A 24,281-nucleotide genomic window follows, 5' to 3' on the forward strand; every position below is an offset into this window, starting at 1 on the left:
CGCCATCTGTCGGCAGTCAGCCATCTAACCTCCATGCGTGCAATCCGTGTCGTGCAAGGTGTGACTTATTCCCGATTATTTTATATTTACTTGTGTTAATCCTACCCGAACCGATGTGAAAAAGTAACCTGGGTGTGTTCGTTAACAATCTGTGCCTTCTTCCGGCTGAATGGATCCCGCCGTGGCGTGGTACCAGCCCGAACAAGAAGGACCCGCGAAGCAGCTCTGGCTCCGCATTTGGGAAGCGGAGCATCCGCAGAGCGATCTCTCCAAGAAGAATAACTCGGACCCCTTTTACATCAACAACATAAACATGATCAAGACCCCGGACTACATACCGATCCACGACAGTGACAATAGGAATACCAATTATTACAACCCCGCCAGGAGGAAAATGGTAGACAACCGAGCGTCGACGTTCAACATGAATAAGAACCACGCTGCTCTCATCGGCGAGTTCGGTGGATGTCCGTGGAGGGTGCCGGACTTCCACTACTCCCCCGGGATATTCGGGTAAATACGTCACTCTATTTATTTATCCAATTACCCGAGCTTCTCGTCCGTCAAGTATCGGGTGACAGAGTCTAGGACATCATCTGTCACGAGAGCCTGCTGGTCGCTAGAATGGGTATTTACTAAAACGGCGCCATACATCTTGGGCGCAGAATCCGATCTAATTAAGATTCCGCATCTATTGTGCCACGAAATAGGGTTAATATGTCATTGTGTTTATTTTTTGAACGGTCTAAATTACGTTCGCCGCGGATCAGGTGACAGCCTAGAACATCGCTGTCATAAAATCTGCCTAGCTCTTCGCTAAAACGGGTACTATTTACTATTAACGGCTCTATAACCTGGCTACATGGTACGTTCTTAGTAAAATTTAATTCCTTGGGCGCAGGAATGGGTACTTGCCGAATAATATCCCGTACCCTTGGCGAAAAAGCGGTTAAACGCAAAATAAGATTTTTTCTAGCCTTGACCCGTGCTCTTATTAATAAGTACTACATTCGCATTGCTCACGAGGTCCAGTACAGCCTCATTGTAGAAATGAAAATTAAAAAATAAATCGCGCTCGCTTTCGTTTCTGCAGTGCCTTCTATATCAAATTAAACGCAGGCCGCGCTTCTGGCTTGGCAACGTCGCATCAGCTGTTATCTATAAACTCATTTTAAAAAGATTACTGCGTGGAATTTTTGCAATCACGGTTTTTGGATGGCTGTAAAAATCTTTATTGGTAAAAAACGTCAAACAATACATAAAATAGTTTGTATTAATGTAGTCTAGGCGTTGTAATGTACACGGGCATGATTTGAAGATAATCGTGCAATTTGGGTCCTGTAAATTGGAACGGAGATTAGTGCCTTGTATTTCGTAGTAAAAGTATATAATTTTTAAGCACATAAATCTAATTTTGTAAAGTATATCGAATTTAAGGTTTATTAAATCATTTAAAATTGTAATTGAATCAATTGAATCACACTTTTCTTCTTACTTTTCGAACTTTTCTTATTATGGTAACATTATGTTTAATGCGAAATGTGAACCTACGTAACTGAGCACAGGCAATAAAAATTTGGAGTAATTATGTTATTTTCACAAAACTGGTACACCAGTGTGCTGCTGCACACACTTTGCGGAAAAATGTTCTATCCAATGTCTAACTATTTCTTATTTACATTTAATCTTAGAATATAAGTATGTATTACATACCAAAAAGATGGATAGCTGGGAGTCGACACCGCAGTAGGCTCCCTCTTTAAAACAGGCCACTAGGCTTACACTAAAAATATATATATATATTTGAAGGCACCTCGTTTCGAATCACCCGCCCTTCCTACCCGCGCGCGAGGTTGCCAACCTTGCTCGCGGCACGGCACCGCATATACGATCTAGGCGGCAGTGGCTGTCACATTTCCGCGTCGCGCGGCCGGGTAGGTGTGCTGGTGGAAATGGCGCGCGTAGGTCGACGCCGTCTCGTCAAATTGGGTGATTGACCACCGACCGTCGCGCTGGAATATTATGACAATCACAATAATTCACCTGTGAATTTACGCGTTCCCGCCTGGCTCTTTTTGACGGGCCGCGTCTCACGCGTTTTGGCGTATTTTACAGTTGATTCTTGTCGATTTTTTTTCCGTTTCAACTCAGGTTAACAAGTTTGACATAAATACCATATAAATATGATAAAAATACCAGATTTAGTTATTGCATAAACAGTGCATAGCGAGTGTTTTTGCCTAGAACTTTCACTCATGAATTACATGAAATTATAGTTACTTTAAACATAAAGAGTAAATCCACTCGCAAGTAGGCAAAGGTTATGAAACTTATAAAGTTGAAGCCTGAGTAGGGACATGATAAACGGTGTTGCATAAGCCGTAGCTAGATTTCAAAGTCACTTATACGGTAATTTAAAAAAAAAATTCATAAACAGTAACTAGAAAAACAAGACAACTACAAAAAATATTGTTCATATATATTTTATTAGATTAAAATTTTGTACTGACGTTTCTTAGCGCAACTGTATTTTATATGAATAAAACAACTTATTTTTTGATATCTCAACATAGATGAAGAAGAATATGGAAGTCTTGCCATTTACGGGGCTGACGACCGTCATAGGCTGGTTTAAGTGATAACTTTACGCACGTGTAACATTCACCAATTCTACCCATTATTGACAACCACACTACTCAAAATCTATCAAGTTCTATTTATATATGAACCAATTTAGAAACATTGTTCCTGAATCACTAGAACTTCACTAGAGACATCTATTGGTGAGATGAAAAGAAGCTTTTGCAAAAAATAACTCCTATAATTGGAGATAATCCAGACTTGTGAACAAGTATGTTTGTTCGCCTTCGTAGTGTAATGGTCAGCACGCTCAGCTACCGTTCTGGAGGTCCCGGGTTCGATTCCCAGGGGGGGGGTTAAAATAAAATAAGTGATTTTTTCACTGTACTATTTATTCAATACTACCCTAGACTGGCACATGAAGCGGAGGGCTGATCACCTTTCCTTCATGTGTAAACGATCAAGATAACACTGCGTTTATATAACGCAGCGCCCTATCCACCATTTGGGTGCGGATAAGGGTTTTATTTATATTATTTACATGTGAACATGTATCTGGACACTCAAAATGTTTAATCAATACTACCCTGGACTGGTACCTGAAGCGGAGAACTGATCACCTTTCCTTCATGCGTAAACGACCAAGATAACACTGCGTTTGTATTACGCAGTGCCCTATGCACCATTGGGGTTTTATTTATATTATTTATATGTGAACAAGTATTTGGACACACTCAAAATGTTGTGAATTATTTTCCTATTTGAAAAAAGCGACAATTAACGTTAGTTGAGGCTCCAAGGTACATAATTATCTAAGTAAATAGGTGTAGTTATGTATTTGACCTCGGCTTCTCTGGGTCAATCTCTCATCCAAAAATTAACTAACCTAATGACTCTTGTCAAGGAGAGAGTACCTACATCATATTCACGCTTCATTTTTTCATTCAAAGAGGGAATGGATCTTTTGTCAGACGGGAGGAATATCTAATTTAACATACTCACCCTATAAGGGATTGTATTAGACTCGTGAAGTGTTTATAACAGCCGATATAATCAATATTTTCATTCATCATTTCCTTTTGGAAAATTTGCCTTGGAGAAAACGTTATTTTCGTAAGTTGGCAATGAATGACGTCACAGAAACGATGGACCTCAACCTATAAAGGATTGTATTAGACTCGTGAAGTGTTTATAACAGCCGATATAATCAATATTTTCATTCATCATTTCCTTTTGGAAAATTTGCCTTGGAGAAAACGTTATTTTCGTAAGTTGGCAATGAATGACGTCACAGAAACGATGGACCTCAACCTATAAAGGATTGTATTAGACTCGTGAAGTGTTTATAACAGCCGATATAATCAATATTTTCATTCATCATTTCCTTTTGGAAAATTTGCCTTGGAGAAAACGTTATTTTCGTAAGTTGGCAATGAATGACGTCACAGAAACGATGGACCTCAACCTATAAAGGATTGTATTAGACTCGTGAAGTGTTTATAACAGCCGATATAATCAATACTTTCATTCATCATTTTCTTTTGGAAAATTCGCCTTGGAGAAAACGTTATTTTCGTAAGTTGGCAATGAATGACGTCACAGAAACGATGGAGTTATTTTAATGTTGGTAACATTGCTAAATTATTGGCGGCTCTATTTGTCGATGTCTATGGTCCACCCTGCCACCCCCCCTCCCCTCCCCTAATATTTGTATAACACAAATGGTAGTGTAGTGGTAAACAAACAATCCATACTACTACTATTACAGCTCTATAAACCATAGACAATAAACCATATCGCTCACTCCTTTCAAGAACGTCATATATCAAAAATTGTCAATTTTCAGTTGTGTATGTTTTCGGAATGCCCAGAAAATGTACTATATCCCAGCAAAAGCGGCATATTTTTAACTTAATATTTACCCGCTACAGGGCAGAAAATGTTGCTTTTGCATTTTGAAGAAAAGGTATTGTTTAATTATTTTTTAAAATCTATTAAATATTTTTCAAATGGAGAAAAAACCTTCAGGTTTTACCTAAAAAGGTCTGTTGCACAGCAAAAAGTTCAATAAGTGGCTTGATATTTATTTTTAATACATTGTGTTATATTTTTAAACTTTAAAAACGTTCTCCTGAATAATCAAGTTTTTTGATTTATGACGTTCTTGAAAGGAGTGAGCGATATGACGTCATAAAGGTTGAGTATGTTAAATTAGATATTCCTCCCGAGTGATAATACCCAATTCAATTCCAGAACGCGGACGGCCGCACAAGAGGTCGGTCGTGCATTCCCAGGCGATTTGAAAAAAAAATATGTGTTATGAAATTGGACTTTTTAGGAAATGTATAGAATTTTTTTTCATCATTTTTTTAACTCCTTACCTTTGTCCGCCTCCGTAGTGTAATGGTCAGCACGCTCTGCTACCGTTCTGTAGGTCCCGGGTTCGATTCCCAAGGGGGGTTCAAATAAATTTAAGTGATTTTATCACCCTAATATTTATTCAATATTACCCTGGGCTGGTACCTGAAGCGGAGGGCTGATCACCTTTCCTTCATGCGTAAACGATCAAGATAACAGTGCGTTTATATGATGCAGTGCCCTATGCACCACTGGGGTGCGGATAAGGGTTTTATTATTATTATTATTACCTTTCAATGACTGTTTTGTTTTCAAAACCATGTATACGTTTAGAAGAAAACAATATTTTTTCAATACAAAAACGGTATGAACAAAAATGAGACCTTTACGATTTTTCACATAGAGATCGGGTGACATTTTGATTATTCGTTTACATAATTTGGCATTTTTGCTATCAGCTGATATATATATTTTTTTATCTCCCCGACCTTGTAATATTGTCTAACGCGGTTCAGAGCGAACGTCTGCAAATATTGTGTGCTTATCTGCACAGATATCCAAACATTATGTAATGACGTTAGGTGCTCTAAAATTCTAAATTCTTAGTTATTGAAATCTCTAAATTAAAAAATTCTATATGGGAAAACCCTGAGATGAAGATCGGCTGCAAAATCAAAATATCTACAACATTTTGAGTGTGTCCAAATACTCGTTCACAAATGTGGATTATCTCCAATTATAGGATTTGTTGTTGTTACTCGCCTGTTGGTCAGCATGCTCGCCTACCGTTCTGGAGGTCCCGGGTTCGATTCCCAAGGGGGGTAAAATAAACACAAGTGATTTTTTCACTGTCATATTTATTCAATATTACCCTGGACTGGTACCTGAAGCGGAGGGCTGATCACCTTTCCTTCATGTGTAAACGATTAAGATAACACTGCGTTTATATGACGCAGTGCCCTATGCACCATTGGAGTGCGGATAAGGGTTTTATTATTAGTTTCGAAAACGACAATTGTTTTCATCTTCTGGTACAAATTAAAACTAAGGAATAAAAATATATTTAGGTGTATATATATAGTATAGGTTAATAAATATAGGTAGGGGGGTTAAGGAACAACATTTTTTGTAAAAGGAAACATTGATAATAATGGTGACGTATTTTGAAACAGTATATTATTAATTATTGTTTTATCTGAAATTAAATTTTCTAAATTATTCATGACTTGACCTTTATTTGTAACAGAGTGTAATAATTTAAGTGTGTGAGAGTCAAATGAGTGGTTAGTTTCCGTGATATGATTTGCAAATAAAATTTAATTTAATTAAAATAATCATGTCATTCCACAAAGTTAATGCCGAATCAATAAATAATAACATTAAAGATATTTAATTTGCTGCCCGAAACCATTAAGATTTCCAGGAGTGATCAGGTCTTTGAGAACAGTGTCCGTCGATGGTTGCTTAGCATTGGAAGGGACAAGTAGAAAGTGAATTAATTAAAGTCCAGGTGTAATTATCACATTGAAAAACCTTTATACTGTAAATGATTATAATTGCTCCAGTATGTTATGTATATAATCTAATAATTAAAAAAAAAAAAAACAAAAATTAAAAAAAAATAATAATATAAAAATTGTATTAACATGTTAGTCCGCCTCCGTAGTGTAATGGTCAGCACGCTCGGCTACCGTTCTGGAGGTCCCGGGCTCGATTTCTAGGGGGGGTCAAATAAATATAAGTGTTTTTTTTCACTATAATATTTATTCAATATTACCCTGGACTGGTACCTGAGGCGGAGGGCTGATCACCTTTCCTTCATGTGTTAACGATCAAGATAACACTGCGTTTATATGCAGTGCCCTATGCACCACTGGGGTGCGGATAAGGATTTAAAGAAAAGGATATATGTACAACATTTTGAGTGTGACCAAATAAAAAATAAAAAAATTAAATGTCAAATAATAAAATGTTGTTAATAAATTATCTGGTCAAATTATAAGCTAAAATAATAAAAATGAAAACGATATTTTCTGGCGTTTCTCATGTGTGTGGTTATAATCCAGGATTCGGACCTCACATACTAATATAAGAGTTTTTGCTCAATAAAAAGCTTATTTTCATCTCACCAATAGATGTCTCTAGTGAAGTTCTAGTGATTCAAGAACAAGGTTTCTAAATTGGTTCATATACATGTATGTATTGAACTTTCAATAATGGGTAGAATTGGTGAATGTTACACGCGTGTAAAGTGATCACTTAAACCAGCCTATGACGGTCGTCAGCCCCGTAAATGGCCAGACTTCCATATTCTTCTTCATCTTTGATGAGATGTCAAAAAATAATATGAAAATAACTCCTGTAATTGGAGATAATCCAGATTTTGTGAACAAGTATTTGGACACACTCGAAATGATGTAAATACTCTTATATTAGTATGTGAGATCCGAATCCTGGATTATAATATAATCACATACATGAGAAACGCCAGAAAATATAATTTTCATTTTTCATTACAAAATGTTGCATTAAAATTGTCTAAAAGTTCACCATATAAGAATGCTGTTATAATAATTAGTAAAAACAGGACGAGTGTGAAGAGGAGAAAGTTGTAGAATCGTGAACAATACACGTGTATAATAATAAATAATAAAACCCTTACCGCACCCCAATGGTGCATAGGCCACTGCTTCATATAAACGCAGTGTTATCTCGATCGTTTACACATGAAGGAAAGGTGATCAGCCCTCCACTTCAGGTACCAGTCCAGGGTAATATTGAATAAATATTAGAGTGAAAAAATCACTTCTATTTATTAAACCCCCCTGGGAATCCAACCCGGGACCTCCAGAACGGTAGCCGAGCATGCTGACCATTACACTACGGAGGCGGACAAAACGTGTATAAAGTGATCACTTAACCAGCCTATGACGGGCCGTAGGCCCCGTACATACCGAGACTTTCACATTCTTCTTCATCTTTGTCGAGACGTCGATCAAAATCAACAATTTTTCATCCAGCTATCAAACGAGCCCCACAAAGAAAAGTGCGTGTGATTCGTCATTCATTCATTCATTCACAGATTCATTGATTCGTAAGAGATAAAATGAATGAATGAATGAGTGAATGAAAAGCACTAATGGCCTCCGCGCTCCGCGGCCGCGGAGTGGTAGGGTAGACTGGGTACGGTTGAAACAATTTTGCTTATATTGTCCATAGTATTGCTCTTTACAAGTCAAGCGATGATGAAGATGCATTAAATACAAGAGCGTGTTTCTGTCTACTAATGGGAAGTATAATTTCAGTACCCGGTGTGTTATTTTAAGTGGCAGATCAAATTTAAAAAATATATCCGATTTGTTTCAACCGTCCCCATACCAGGGGCAGTTGAAACAGTGATTGGGGTCAGTTGAAACACACGCAAATAAATCAATATTTATATTGTAAGACGTTTTATTCATTATTTATTTTTGTGTTATAAATAATTATGGCACCGCATGACATTATTAATCAGTCTACAGAAATGTAATGAACAAAAACAACTAAAAACAATAGCATTTAAAAAAAAAACAATTCGAACGAAAATAATCTGTGAATAAACTAAAAGGAAACACTTCTGTCATTGTGATTAGTCATAAATCAAGCGGAAATCTAGCTTTGGGATCATTCCGAGTCGCAATTGTGGCAAACATAGCTAAGACCACCTTTTGTGCAGTCTTCTTGAGCCCACAGTTTACAAGTGGTGCACTGTATCCACTTTTCACCGGATCTGCTCTCTGAATACAGTAACAGACAAACAAGACAATAGCACTCATCCTCTTTTGATGATGATTCCTGTTGCGTATTATGATTATTTTTTCCTTCAACGATCCTTCTACTTTTTCCTCCATCCAATCTTTTCTTCACTTACTTAGTTTTCATCCGTTTCAACCTTATTTCATGCTCCTTTCTTATCTCTTCTTTCTCTTTTTTTTTAGTAGCAAGTATTTTGCAAGCTCCTGCTCCTGCTCTTTATTAAAAACTTCGTTGTGGGGTTCATATCCCATTTTTTTCTTCACCAGATGCATATCGCTTTCGTATATATCTAATGAGCGAACAGTGGTTTAATCCATGCTTTTCCGACGCTTTTCGCAGTGAATCTCCTGCTTTAACCTCCTCATCAGCGTATGTATACCTCGACAAGTCGACCTCTCCTCTCGAAGTCTTTCTTGCGCGTACTCTCGGCATCTAGAAAACAGGAAAACTGAAAAAATATGTTGTTTCAACCGTACCCACAAAAAATGTTTCAACCGTCCCCAACCCCTCCTTTAGGTGGAAAACAGAAAATAGTATTGTTAACAATAATGGCACATTAAAACTAATCACTATATCGTGTTCTACAAGCTTCATTTCAAACACGAAATCATACTCAATAATATCGTTTCAATAGAAACCGTAATAAAAGGAAAATTCTCAGAACAAAAATACTTACTTTTGGTTATCAAAATACAATAGGACCTCCTACAAGCAACTGCACAGTGCGGCGAGCGATGCAACACTGATATTTGTGTTTGAACTTGTTGTCCACTTTGTTCGTCCCTTGGACCCTTCACCCTACCGAATACGGTTTGCAAGATATTTGCTCTGTTTCAACCGTCCTTTGTTTCAACCGTACCCAGTCTACCCTATACCGATAGTGGGACTATATTCCGGCCGGATGTTAGCGTGGGAACGTGCCCATATCACCGCGCAACAGAGCATCAAGATATTCCAATTTTGGCTGTCCGAGAGGATAAAACGCAGTGGAGGCTATTCTTTGAGACTTGGTTTAGGACCAAATAAAGCACGGCTTACCGGTTTGTCGAACAGGAGCCCAAAATGCAAAACAACACTTTCTGCCCTGTAGCGGGTAAATATTAAGTTAACCACTTATTGAACTTTTTACTGTGCAACAGATATTTTTAGGTAAAACCGGAAGATTTTTTCTCCATTTGAAAAATATTTAGTACATTTCAAAAAATAATTAAACAATACCTTTTCTTCAAAATGCAAAAACAACACTTTCTGCCCTGTAGCGGATAAATATTAAGTTAAAAATATGCCACTTTTGCCGGGATATAGTACATTTTCTGGGCATTCCGAAAACATGCGCAACTAAAAATTGATGATTTTTGATATGTCGCTCACTACTTTCAAGAACGTCATGAATCAAAATTCGACAATTTTCAGTTGTGCAAGTTTTTGGAATGTCCAGAAAATGTACTATATCCCAGCAAAAGCGGCATATTTTTAACTTAATATTTACCCGCTACAGGGCAGAAAGTATTGTTTTTGCATTTTGAATAAAAGGTATTGTTTAATTATTTTTTTAAAATTTACTTAATATTTTTCAAATGGAGAAAAAACCTTCAGGTTTCACCTAAAAAGATCTGTTGCACAGTAAAAACTTCAATAAGTGACTTGATATTTATTATATACATTGTATTATATTTTTGAACTTTAAAAACGTTCTCCTGAAAAATATTTTTTATTTTATTTATGACGTTCTTGAAAGGAGTGAGCGATATGACGTCGTTGAAAGGAGTGAGCGATGTCCAAACCATCTCAACACACCTTTCTTAATTTTCTCAGTGATGCATTCCTCGTATCACGATTTGAACATCTATCATACATCGTTTTACCGCATATATATCACATGCTATCTACTCTACGTAGTTAATGCGTTAACTTCCGTGCGTAATTTAGGCCCTGCCTAAGCCTAGGACTGATAGTAAAAACTAACTAACCATCACGCCGCTTCCCCGCCGGGGTAGGCAGAGAGAATAGAGCGCCACACCACTCTGTCCTTGCAATCATTGTTCGCCTCTTCCACGTTCATGCATCTCCTCATACATACCCGCCGATTGTTACGACTCCTAACCTGACCAGTTTCAAGTATTTGGCATACCTGATCGTGCCATGTTTTTCTCGGTCTTCCTCTGCTTCTTTTCCCACTAACATTCGCCTCATAAATTTGTTTCACCGTTCTTTCCTCACTCATTCGTTCCACATGTCCAAACCATCTCAACACACCTTTCTTAATTTTATCGATAATGCTCTTATCTCAGCTTTGCATCCCTTCCTTATTTCACTATTCGCACATCCATCATACATCGTTTTGTCGCACATTCTTCTGAGAGATCGCATTTCGACTGCATTCAGTCTACTTTCATCCTTCGTTTGCCAGTATATATGGGGCTTGACCATTTTTAAAAATATATGATTTTAAAATAGTCTTATGTATCGAAAGCTCGAATTTTTTTCACATAGAATAAAACTTCATTTGTTATGGAAAACACTAGCGTCTGTTCACTTCCTTACATTGTAAGTTGACATTGAGTGGGCGGACTCGCCCATCAGGATATGAAGCGCAGTAAACTCGCTTATCGCTCCACGGGTTCAATACTGCGACAACGTTAAAAAAGTTATGAATGATTTTCTGTAAAAAGAACATCGAACATTTTTGAAGCTGACGTGATTGATACTATTACTGCATATACCGCCAGTGTGAATACCTGCCCACATCTTTTATTCTTGAGACTAGCGAGTGCGTTAGTCGTCAGGCTGGCAAGCCTGCGCGGCGCGCTGTCATAGTCCGTGCGCGCGATGTGTACTCGAGTTTTCAGACAAGATTTTCAATACTAACTTGAATCACGAGTACTTCTTTGAATATATTATTAAGAAGTCTTTTGTATAAAATCCTATATAACGTCCAATTTGTTTTGTAAAACTTCCATTTTGATTCGTTTAGCGTCCAATTTGACTTATTAAACGTCCAATGTGTTTTCTTAAACGTCCAATTTTATTTGTGAGGCTTCAAATTTAAGTTTTTATAGTCCAATTTTATTTATAGAAAGTCAAATTTGGTCTGTAATACGTCCAATTTGATTTTTAATGCATCCGATTTGGTTTATAAAACGTCCAATTTAATTTATTAAAAGTCCAATTTGACTTATTAAACGTCCAATGTGTTTTCTTAAACGTCCAATTTTATTTGTGAGGCGTCCAATTCGATTTGTAAGGCGTTTAATTCGATTTATCAAACGTCCAAATTTAAGTTTTTATAGTCCAATTTGATTTATAGGAAGTCAAATTTGGTTTGTAATACGTCCAATTTGATTTTTAATGCATCCGATTTGGTTTATAAAACGTCCAATTTTATTTATTAAAAGTCCAATTTAATTTATAAAACGTCCATTTAGATATGTAATGCATCCAATTTGATTTATTAAACTACTACTACTACTACCATCACGCCGTTTCCCCGAAAGGGTAGGCAGAGAGGATGGAACGCCACATTTGTATATCGTCCACTTTGATTTTTAATGCATCCAATTTGGTTTATAAAACTACCAATTTGATTTATTAAAAGTCCAGTTTAATTTGTTAAACGTCTATTTTGACATGTAATGCATCCAATTTGATATAACGTCCAATTTGTTTTGTAAAACATCCTATTTGATTTGTCAAGCGTCCTATTTGATACGTTAAACGTCCAATTTATTTTATTAAACGTCCAATTTTATTTTAAAAATCGTTCAATAATGTGAAAAACCCGTACGCTGTATGAGCACGCCTGCCGGCAGTGATGGCCGCCTGTGTGTTACCTTGCGCGGTCTCGCACCCGCCGTGCGATGTATGATTTTATTATGAACGATAATGACACATTTGTGCGCTGTGACCTTTTTCCCAGCTGCTGGTTGCAATACTTGTCTAGTTACGTCATCGCCAGGGGCGGCGCGAGGATCGATCGGCGCCAAATACAGCGCGACTCTGTTATAAGTTGTCAAATACTGCCTCAAGGTAACATTATTGACATCTGTAGGGAACTAAGGGAGATATTAAGGTTTCAACTTTAGATATTTGAATAAAACGAAAAACGTGCGATCGCATACGTCATCGAACGTTTTATGACGTCATATGGTTTATTGTTTATGTTTTATAGAACTGTAATAGTAGTAGCGTGGATTGTTTGTTTACTACTACACTACCAAATCGTAACACAAATGTGTTATACAAATATGAGGGGAGGGGGGGGGGGTGGGAGGGTGGACCATAGACGAATAGAGCCGCCAGGTTTAACCCTTTGAACGCGTTAAGCAAAAAATAAAAGTTTGAAATTTTAAATTGAAAAATGTAAATTTTCCATTAAAGATGAATTATTCTTAAAAATAAATACTAAAATTCCTTTTATTTCCTTTTATTTGTTTACTTTTCTGTCTATGGCTTGTAAAAGCCACGATGTTGAAGGATTGACTTGTCGATTTAAGCGTCCAAAGGAGAAATAATTCGGGCGACTTTGGACGATTTACGCGTCCGAAGGGTTAAAGAAAATAATCCTTCGATATTTTGACGAGATTTCAAATACGATGTTGTAAGTTGCGCAAGAAATGCGCGAAAGAGATTCTTTCCGCGATTTTGTCGAATTAGCCAGATAAACAAATTACGGAGCTTTTGTTATACCGCGTGACGTCGGCGAGTACACTCGCGGCCGCAAGTCTCCGGACGGATGGAAATGACTAACTAAACCAGTGGCTCTTCACTGGTGCCCCGCGAAATTGTGAAAACCAAAATTTTATGTTTTGAATCATAAATTAAAGAGTCATAAATTAAACCCTGAAGAGGGCAACAGGCTGTTGCCGAAACTAGTTGGTTGTTAGTAAAAATGTGAGTGGATCAAAATACAAAGTCTTTTTATATCTCAAAATAATATATCAACATTTTATACTGGCTCATTTACTGTTGGATTTGAGTTGCAAATTTGAGATGAATATTTAGCATCTAACTAGTTTTTTTATATTTTTTTATCATTTTACTGGTTGGAAATAAAAATGATATCAATGTTTAGTTTTTTAATTTTTTTTTAATAAATTCTTGTGCTAAATACGCAATTTGAATTTTCCAAGGCAACTAATGAAAATTAAAGAAAATCTTTTAAAAGGCAGGGAGAATTTTCTAAGGCAACTAACAAACTAACAAATATTTTAAAAATCTTTTACTGTTATATTATATTACTTGCCTATGCAAGGAGACTTTTCTAAGGCAACTAACAAACTAACAAATATTTTAAAAATCTTTTACTGTTATATTATATTTCTTGCCTATGCAAGGAGACTTTTCTAAGGCAACTAGTAAAAATTAAAAAAATCTTTTACTATTATATTATATTGCTTGCCTACGCAAGGAGACTTTTCTAAGGCAACTAACAAACATTTTAAAAATCTTTTACTGTTATATTATATTACTTGCCTATGCAAGGAGAATTTTCTAAGGCAACTAACAAACATTTTCAAAATCTTTTACTGTTATATTATATTACTTGCCTATGCAAGGAGAATTTTCTAAGGCAACTAACAAACATTTTAAAAATCTTTTACTGTTATATTATATTACTTGCCTATACAAGGAGAATTTTCTAAGGCAACTAATAAACATTTTAAAAATCTTTTACTGTTATGTTATATTACTTGCCTATGCAAGGAGAATTTTCTAAGGCAACTAACAAACATTTTAAAAATCTTTTACTGTTATATTATATTACTTGCCTATGCAAGGAGAATTTTCTAAGGCAACTAACAAACATTTTAAAAATCTTTTACTGTTATATTATATTACTTGCCTATGCAAGGAGAATTTTCTAAGGCAACTAACAAACATTTTAAAAATCTTTTACTGTTATATTATATTACTTGCCTATGCAAGGAGAATTTTCTAAGGCAACTAATAAAAATTAAAAAAATCTTATAGTCAGGGAATGATGAACACGGTTGTTGTTTGGTTGCAGGCTGCACGAGGAGATCGAGCACTTCTTCGAGTACATGTCCCCCACGCCCACGGAGCACCTGGTGCGCGGGCACGCCGTGCGCCGCATCGCCACGGCCGTGCGGCGCCTCTGGCCGCACGCCACCGTCGAGGTCTTCGGCTCCTTCCGCACCGGCCTCTACCTGCCCACCAGCGACATCGACCTCGTCATCATAGGTAGGGCTGCCCTCCATAGTCTAGTGCCAAGGCTAGTTCCCATCGTGGGATGGAGTCGTGCCGTCATATCCAGGACTGGCAGACTATACAACTTGCATCATACCAACTGACAGACGGACTTCTATGTTCATTAATACTTTTTTATTGTTACTGCAGACAGTTGGTAGAATTCCATATTTAACAGCGTCAACTATGTTCCTGAGGTATTTTGCCGTTTTTAAAATGATTACTTTTATCATGTATTTAGTTAAGAAACGATTTATTTTCCTAAACAAAAACTTTCTATGGGATTCATTGTGCCTTTTTGGTACTCTATAATACACTCGTGTCACATTATTCTTGAAATATATCGTAATATAAACAAATAAGATTGTAACATAAATAAATCAAAGCATGCATCGTGTGTCACTCTTACCCACTGGCGATGCGTAGCGTCGAGAGTGAGACAGATATAGGGCATGATTATGGCGCGGACTAATTACCGACCGCAAGAAAAATCAGGGATCTGCTCTTTTATTTATCCTTGTGATGTTACAAATTATTAGTCAGATATTTCAACAGATGTCATAAGGTCAAGGATTAACGTATTATTTTATCCAAAGTTCCACACCATGAAAAAATCCCTCCAAGTTGAACTGAGGTTCGAAACTTGGAGCAAAGTAAAAACACATACGGTTATGTTAGCCGCGTATGGGCCATGTTTTATGAAAACACATACGGTTATGCGAGCCGCGTGGATCCGGTTAATTGTTGGGTAATATATTCAAAATTAAACAAGGTTTATTTGGTTGAATTCTACATTTATTTATGTGTATGTTAATACGTGACGCGTTTCCTCTTCTTAGGACATTATCAAACACTGTGTGTTTGATAATGTCCTAAGATGACGAAACGCGTCACGTATTAACATATACATAAATAAATGTAGAATTCAACCAAATGAACCTTGTTTAATTTTGGATATATTACCCAACGATTCATTACTACTACTCGCCTGTCCAAACTTAAAACACAGTAAGGGACATTTTTTGTAGTACGTTTTTTGTGTACTTACTGTGTTTTGAGTTTGGACAACCGTACTCCTTTGGGGAAAATTCACACCGATGTTCATTTACGTCCATACTCCTAGAAAGGTTAAATTCATTGACCATACATCACATATTAATGTTTTTATCTTTAACTCTGAATTTCCTTGCCTGAATTGTCGGTTTATATACATGAAAATTTTAGATGTTCCAATCTGTTTTCAGGAAACTGGGAGAAACTCCCCCTGAGGACCCTGGAGAGGGAGCTCATGGAGAGGGACATCGCGGAGACCAACTCCATCAAGGTCCTGGAGAAGGCCACCGTGCCCATCATCAAGATGACGGACAAGTACTCGGACGTCAAGGTGGACATCTCCTTCAACATGAGCAGCGGCGTCAAGAGCGCCGAGCTCATCAAGCAGTACAAGCGCAAGTACCCCGTGCTGGCCAAGCTGGTCATGGTGCTCAAGCAGTTCCTGCTGCAGCGCGACCTCAACGAGGTCTTCACCGGCGGCATCTCCAGCTACTCGCTCATCCTCATGTGCATCAGCTTCCTGCAGCTGCACCCGCGCCCCGAGCGCCTCAACGACCGCGTCAACCTCGGGGTCCTACTCATCGAGTTCTTCGAGCTGTACGGCCGCAAGTTCAACTACGTCAAGGCGGCCATCCGCGTCAAGAACGGCGGCTGCTACGTCTCCAAAGACGAGATCCAAAAGGAGATGAACGACGGCTACCGCCCCAGCATGCTGTGCATCGAAGACCCTCTAACCGCCGGCAACGATATCGGCCGCTCTAGCTACGGGGCTCTGCAAGTCAAGTCGGCTTTTGACTACAGCTATATCAAGCTGCAGCAGGCCGTCACGCCCACCGTGGACAGCTCTATTTCCGACTGCAACAAGAACTCCATCCTCGGCAGGATCGTGCGCGTCACGGACAACGTGCTGCAGTACCGCCGCTGGGTGCGGGAGACCTTCGAGACGCAGTTCCTCAAGTACACGCCTGCCCCGCCCAGCATATCAAGCCTGACGTCTTCTGGGAGCGATTCCTGCAATACCGACAGCGATATGGTAAATATTCTCACCACTATAAACATATATATATTTTTTACTTTTATTTATTTATTGAAAAACCAACGGATAATTTACAAAAAATGTATAAATAATAATAAAAAAAAATTTAAATTAAAATTCCAATTACAGGTTTTTACATAAAAATAATCTAAAAAAAACTGTCATGTACATTCGTATAATTGTAAATGAAAACACTTGTTTTTTATATTTACGTTTAAAAACATTCGGGTTCGGATAAATTCCGAAGAACCCTTCCGGGCTTATAATTAAAAAAACATCGCTGATGGATAGAAATAATTTTGACATTATCCAACATTTTTGCTGTACATAGTATCATAATTTGCATAGATTCATATATATATATTTTTTTAAATGGACAAAAGGAAATAACACAACATTTTAAAGTAAGCATACAAAAAAAATAATAAAACCATTCTTAAATAAAAAGGAAAATCACAGGACAAAACAAAATGGCCGATAAATATCATTTTATATGTATAATCCGAGACATCTGTTTGGATAATTATGGTATACACTAAAAAAATCATAGTGTTGCCATATTAATATCCGCCGGCAGTTGAAAGGTTACAACGATGGCAAGACATTCATTTTTGTTTTTGTTTGTTTTGACCCGCAGTTTGGGCGCAGTCGCGTGGTTGTTGGGTAGGTTTAGGGGTCCTTGGTTCATGCCCCGACGCGGGAGGTCAGTTGCCCATTACTATTGTGTCCTAACAAGTGCTCCGTTGTGGTTTGGGTTGCGTCTGATCTCTCTCTCTCTCTCCCTCTCTCTGTCTCTCTCTTTCCCCCCTCCCCTCCGTCGCTTCTGAACCGGTGACCCTCTGCTGTGCCCGTGACTGTGATAACCGCTTAGCAGGAATATCCCCTTGGTCGTTTAAATTTTTTCCTTTTGATATGCGTAGGAAACGCACGTATTCGCACTCGAGGATTACGTACATACACGCGTTCAATATCGGTTGGATTGATGACCCAAATAAAGTGCAAAAGCACCAAATTACTTGTACCTAAGTAAATATATATCGCTCACTCCTTTCAACAATGTTATATATCAAAAATCGTCAATTTTCAGTTGTGCATGTTTTCGGAATGCCCAGAAAATGTACTATATCCCAGCAAAAGCGGCATATTTTTAACTCAATATTTACCCGCTACAGGGTAGAAACTGTTGTTTTTGCATTTTGAACAAAAGGTATTGTTTAATTATTTAAATATACTAAATATTTTTCAAATGGAGAAAAAACCTTCAGGTTTTACCTAAGAAGATCTGTTGCACAGTAAAAAGTTGAATAAGTGGCTTGGCTTGATGTTTATTTTCACATTATTTTTTGACATCTCATCAAAGATGAAGAAGAATATGAAAGTCTGGGCATTTACGGGGCTGACGACCGTCATAGGCTGGTTTAAGTGATCACTTTACACACGTGTAACATTCACCAATTCTACCCATTATTGACAACCACACTACTCAAATTCTTGGAAGTTCTGTACATATGAACCAATTTAGAAACCTTCTTCATCTTTGATGAGATGTCAAAAAAATATATATGAAAATAACTCCTGTAATTGGAGATAATCCAGATTTTGTGAACAAGTATTTGGACACACTCAAAATGTTGATGTTCATTGTTAAACTTTAAAAACGTTCTCCTGAAAAATCAAGTTTTTTGATATATGACGTTGTTGAAAGGAGTGAGCGATATGTGGGTGAACTTTTTTGTCAACTAAATGTATGCCCACCTTATACAAAATCGACTAACAAGTAAATTCTGCTCGCTTAATGCCCGCCTCCTTTTTACACCGTGCCCGTAACACTGCAAATCAAACGAACTACCGACTCGACTGACGACATCCGGTGTTGAAAGAAGCAGTGTAGGGGTGCGAGTAATTAACCTTTTTTTAGCTATGCAATATGTGTTTTAAATTTGTATAAATTTGTTGCATATATTTGTTCAACCCTGATATCGCTGGTTAAATGCCAGAGGGCCAGAATGCAAAAAAAATAATTAAACTCTTTTTTCCAAAAATGGTAGCTGAATCGTTGACATTTTAATATTCGAAAAAGACACCCGTGATTCTAAATCAAATGGAAATTTCTAACGCTATAATCATGGGTACAATCGGCGGGTATGTATGAGGAGATGCATGAATGTGGAAGAGGCGAAGAATGTTTGCAAGGACAGAGTGGTGTGGCGCTCTATTCTCTCTGCCTACCCCTGCGGGGAGGCGGCGTGATGGTCAGTTAGTTAGTTAGAATCATGGGTGACGAATATGTTTGAATATGAAAACGTTAACGATTTAGATACCATTTTTGGAATTCATTCAAACCCTTATCCGCACCCCAATGGTGCATAGGGCACTGCATTATATAATCGCAGTGTTATCTTGATCGTTAACACAAGAAGGAAAGGTGATCAGCCCTCCGCTTCAGGTACCAGTCCAGGGTAATATTGAATAAATATTACAGTGAAAAAATCACTTATATTTATTTGACCCCCCTGGGAGTCGAACCCGGGACCTCCAGAACGGTGAACCAGTATTTGGACAAATCAGGGTTAATCAAATACATATATCGCTCACTCCTTTCAAGAGCGTCATAAATCAAAAATCGTCAATTTTAAGTTGTACATGTTTTCGGAATGCCCAGAAAATGTACTATATCCCAGCAAAAGATGCATATTTTTAACTTAATATTTACCCGCTATAGGGCAGAAAGTGTTGTTTTTGCATTTTGAAGTAAAGGTATTGTTTTATTATTTTTCAATATACTAAATATTTTTCAAATGGAGAAAAAACCTTCAGGTTTTACCTAAAAAGATCTGTTGCACAGTAAAAAGTTCAATAAGTGGCTTGATATTTATTTTTAATACATTGTATTATATTTTTAAACTTTAAAAACGTTCTCCTGCATAATCATTTTTTTTGATTTATGACGTTCTTGAAAGGAGTGAGCGATATATGTAATAAATTGATACTAATTTGAAACACATGCTGCATATGTATTATCTATTTAATGTAGCATGTATCTATTTAATTCTGCAATATTTGTATGGACACGGGACAGAGCAGGTTTAAATGTATATTTTTTTCCTTTTCAGGATTCTGAGGAGCAGCTGAACGGCCGTGGCATCTCTCCCAACAACAACACGATCATCGTGAGCGCGGCCACGCCTCCGAGCCTCTACACCGCGCACCCGCCGCCGCCGGCCACGCCCCGCGCGCCGCCCGCGCCCGCCGCGCCCCACCGCGCGCCGCCGCACCAGGCCAAGCAGCGCCGGTACAGCTCCGCGCAGAACGTGGCCGCGCAGCGCCAGGGCTTCCCGGGCGGCGGCCCGCCGCGCCCCGGCAAGAAGAGGAAGCCCTACGTGGCGCCGCACGGCCCCGGCGGCCACGGCCAGCACGGCGGCGGCGCCGGCAAGCGCCAGCAGGAGTACGCGGGCCGATGATTCCGGAGGAGGCGCCCCGCCGCGCTAGGGTGATAGGGGCGTTGTAGAATGCGATCTTTTGTTGTTATCAGCCGTTTGCCATCGTGATTTCCTACTCCAGAATACTCTGCTCATCCAATCCGGTATTTAGAAATATTTCTTAATCCGGTTTGTGTATTCCATTCCGGTATTTAAAGATATTTCTTCAAGGTAAACTTAGGCGTCCTTCGCATTACTTCTATTACAAGGTTTGTGACATACAATCCAGTATTTGGAGATATTTCTTTAAGGTCTCCTTTGTATTACTTGCATTACAAGTCTATCGGGTTTATGTCAATGTAATCCGGTTTTGTGACAAATCAATCCTTCATTTAGAGTTACTTCTTTAAGGTTGAAGGGCGTTCTTTGCGTTGCATGTATTGTCAGTCTGTCGGATTTGTGTCAACGCAATCCGGTTAGCGACAAGCCAATCCGGTTTCTAACAAGTTTCATTTTTAAATAAGTGTCTTATGTAGTTGGACTTTTTTTAACAGGCCAAAAGAAAGTGACCATGGGCAATTTTTTTTATGTGTACAATGACATTCAGATTCCTGACTGTTTTTTATTGTTGGAATCGCACTTGCAAATGACTGTTTTTTATTGTAGGAATCGCACTTGCAAATGAAGATGGCCCAAGTGCGATTCCTCACGATCAAAAATAATGGTCATTAAGGCGACATAGTCTAATAAGTACAAGACACAAATACACAAAAATTTCTTTATATATTTTGTGTATGAGCTCAACTCAAGTAAAGCAACGCTTAGATTCTCTCAGTAAAATGGATGCTTTTATTTATTTTTTTCAAATCATGTGTTGATCGAAATTCTGGAAAATCACGATGGTAAATACGTTTGTTGAATCTCTGAAAAAAATTGACACCAAATAGGCGGTAGGAGGTGTATAGCCTAACGCAGTTACGGCGCAGTCAAGACTGTTTTGTGTGAATTGGCGCTTTGGCCAAGTATTTGAAAAGCTTCAAGGAGCATAATATATGGACAATTTGAAATGATAAAATCATTTTGTAGGGCAATTTGAAATGATCAAACCATTTTGAAGAGCGATCTGACTTGTAGCAAGTCTATTGGGATTGTAGTAAGTCTATCCGGTTTGTGACAAGTCAACCCGGTTTACGGCGCGGCAATCCAATTTGTGATAAATCAATTCGGTACACAAGTCTATCCGGTTTGTGACAAATCAATCCGGTTTGTGACAATTCAATCCGGTTTATGACAAGTCAATCCGGTTTCTAACAAGTTTCATAAAAAATGTGTCTTATCTAGTTGGACATTTAATTAATTTTAAAGTGGCTAAAAGGAAAGTGACCATGGACAATTTTTATGTGTGAAGAGACATTTGGGAGGTGAGTGCTTAAATCAATACAAAAATTAGAATATGCAAAAGAAAAAAATCAATAAAAAAAACTACAATAATAATTATAGCTAGGATAGGATTTTGAATTACTGGAGACATTTCCCTACCCGGGTACACTAGGTAAGTTAGATTTAAAAAAAAACTTTTTATCTGACAATTTATTTTATTTGAAGTACAATTTTACATCTCGATCGTTTCTAAAATGGTGGCCTTGTGTAATGTCATTGAGATTTGAAATGATTTTTCACACACTCGTATGCCTTATTCTCAGTGCGCGATTATTTGATCAAATTTTACAAAAGCGATGCGATCAGTCTTCCGCTAATGACAATTTTTAAAAATTTGTCTTCAACCGGATTCTAATCCGGTATGAAATAAAACCTGACCCAACCACTACATCACATTTTTATGTAGTACTTAGTGATCTTTTCTATGCTATTTTTTATATTTATGGCATTTGTTTTGCAATATTTAACGTCCACTCGTAATGCAATTGTTTTTTTTTTTTAATTATTATTAAATTTTAAAACCATTCACCTTGTCGTCACTTGAATCTGTGATCAAGATATCACTTAATCAATCCACAATGCAGTTCTCAATGCACATGGAGAAAAAAAAAAAGTAAAAATGGTTTAAAAAAAAAAATTTTTTGGTCTTACTTGACAATAACTATATTTAAATTTTTGGCATCATTTTGGATCACATTACATTTTTCAAAATGAACGGCGTTCATCTCTTCACTTCTTTTATACATATTTTAATCTCTACGTTTATTACTTTTTTTTTTAATCGTTGAGTACCATTACTAGCAGATAGCAGCTATTTATATTAACAAACAAAAAAACAAATCTGTATATGCTGCCTGTTTTTTTTTTTTATTTCCCTTTATGGGTTATTTCATTGGTCCCTTTAATATTAGTTTATTACTATCACTACTGTTTTAAAATATCATTCACTACCATTGGTAGTAATAAGAATTATCACTCATGACCATTGGTAATATATATTATCATTCATAACCATTGGTAATATGAACTATCATTCATCACCATTGGCAGTAATACAAATTACCATTCATGACCGTTGGAAATAATATGAATTATCATTCATCACCATTGGAAGTAATAGGAATTATCAATCAACACCATTGGAAGTAATACGAATTACCATTCATGAACATTGAAAGTAATATGATTTACCACTCATTACCGGTAATATGAATACATAATTCATTTCATCACATTTCACGCAGCAAAAATCATCAATCACACAACTTTTTTCTTCCTCTCTTTTTATCAAAATTTAGGTTTCTCTAGTAATGTACTAAATTTAAGATATTATTTTTTAAATGTATAAAATACTCTTCCAAAATAATAATTCTAAGTACATATCATCGTTTGAGCAATATTTTCCCGTTTTATTAATACCCGGTGATTCTATGTTCCGACGTGTGGTCCATAAGGCACTGTCGCGCGAGTGCAGTGTAATCCTAATCGTTAAAGTGCTTGCCGATACATATGTAAAATATATTAAAAAAAAATCATATCAACACAAGACATTTCCTTCCGAGTGAAATTGTATTGAATAGGTAGGTATTTTCCTCTTTGGACTTTCTCCAATAACAGCTATACAGAGAAAAAAAACTTTATTATAATTTTACATAATTAAGTAAAAAAGATAAAAAATACAAAAAAATATATATAAAATAATATGTATTAAAAAAAATCTGTATATTTTCTGTTTGTAATTTTTGCATCACATATCCAGTATGACTGTTATTAGTTATATATATAATTTATTTTGTAATTGGAAGTTATATGAATTATCATTCATTACCATTGGTAGTAATATGATTTATCATTCATTACCATCGATAGTAATATGAATTATCATTTGTTACTATTGACATCAATATATCCTAATCAGTCATTCGATTATTTTGATAAAATATATAGGACTTTCATATCTGATTATTTATTTGTTAATTTTATTAAAATACATATCTAATGGTGCATCGGGCACTGCATTTTGTTTTACTTGTGCAGTTCCGTAACCTCGTCTAGTGGTTTGCGCGCTTGGTCACTGTGCTGGAGGTCTTGAATTCGATTTCTGGGGGAATCAAAATAAACACAAGTGATTTTTAATGCTCTCATTTATTTTATATCATTCTGGACTGGTCTTCACTTTATTGACGTTCAAGACGACACTGCATCGGTGTGATGCGGTGCCCTATGCACCATTGGGTAGGAAAAAGGGTTAGAAAAAGAATTTCACCATCTAGGAATATGATTTTCCAGGAAAGATACAATCATTTTATTCATGGAGTAGGCAGTCGCTTTGAATCTATGCGTTTTTAATTGAAATTTTATGTGGTAAATTCCACTTTTTTTTAAAAATGACA

At 37.1% G+C, this 24,281-nt stretch overlaps 1 protein-coding gene across 1 annotated transcript; it reads left to right on the plus strand.

Moving 5' to 3' along the window:
• The first annotated feature begins 4 nt into the window (after positions 1–4).
• LOC148306095 (non-canonical poly(A) RNA polymerase protein Trf4-1-like) lies at positions 5–22,525 on the plus strand. Its single transcript, XM_088265619.1, has 4 exons — positions 5–513; positions 14,741–14,934; positions 16,185–17,026; positions 20,143–22,525. The coding sequence occupies exons 1-4, from the start codon at positions 170–172 to the stop codon at positions 20,488–20,490; spliced, it is 1,728 nt and encodes a 575-aa protein (XP_088121745.1). The 5' UTR covers positions 5–169; the 3' UTR covers positions 20,491–22,525.
• The last annotated feature ends 1,756 nt before the right edge of the window (positions 22,526–24,281 follow it).

The sequence above is a fragment of the Brachycentrus maculatus genome, unplaced genomic scaffold (assembly GCF_059751285.1).
Source record: "Brachycentrus maculatus isolate JH-2025_06_01 unplaced genomic scaffold, ASM5975128v1 h1tg000253l, whole genome shotgun sequence".
Classification (NCBI taxonomy): Eukaryota; Metazoa; Arthropoda; class Insecta; order Trichoptera; family Brachycentridae; genus Brachycentrus; species Brachycentrus maculatus.

Excerpts from the sequence above, each read along its gene's own strand:
- LOC148306095 (XM_088265619.1), top strand. The coding sequence starts at position 170 with ATGGATCCCGCCGTGGCGTGGTACCAGCCCGAACAAGAAGGACCCGCG. Across the intron at positions 514-14,740 it reads TACTCCCCCGGGATATTCGG|GCTGCACGAGGAGATCGAGC; the intron begins GTAAATACGTCA and ends GTTTGGTTGCAG. Across the intron at positions 14,935-16,184 it reads CATCGACCTCGTCATCATAG|GAAACTGGGAGAAACTCCCC; the intron begins GTAGGGCTGCCC and ends ATCTGTTTTCAG.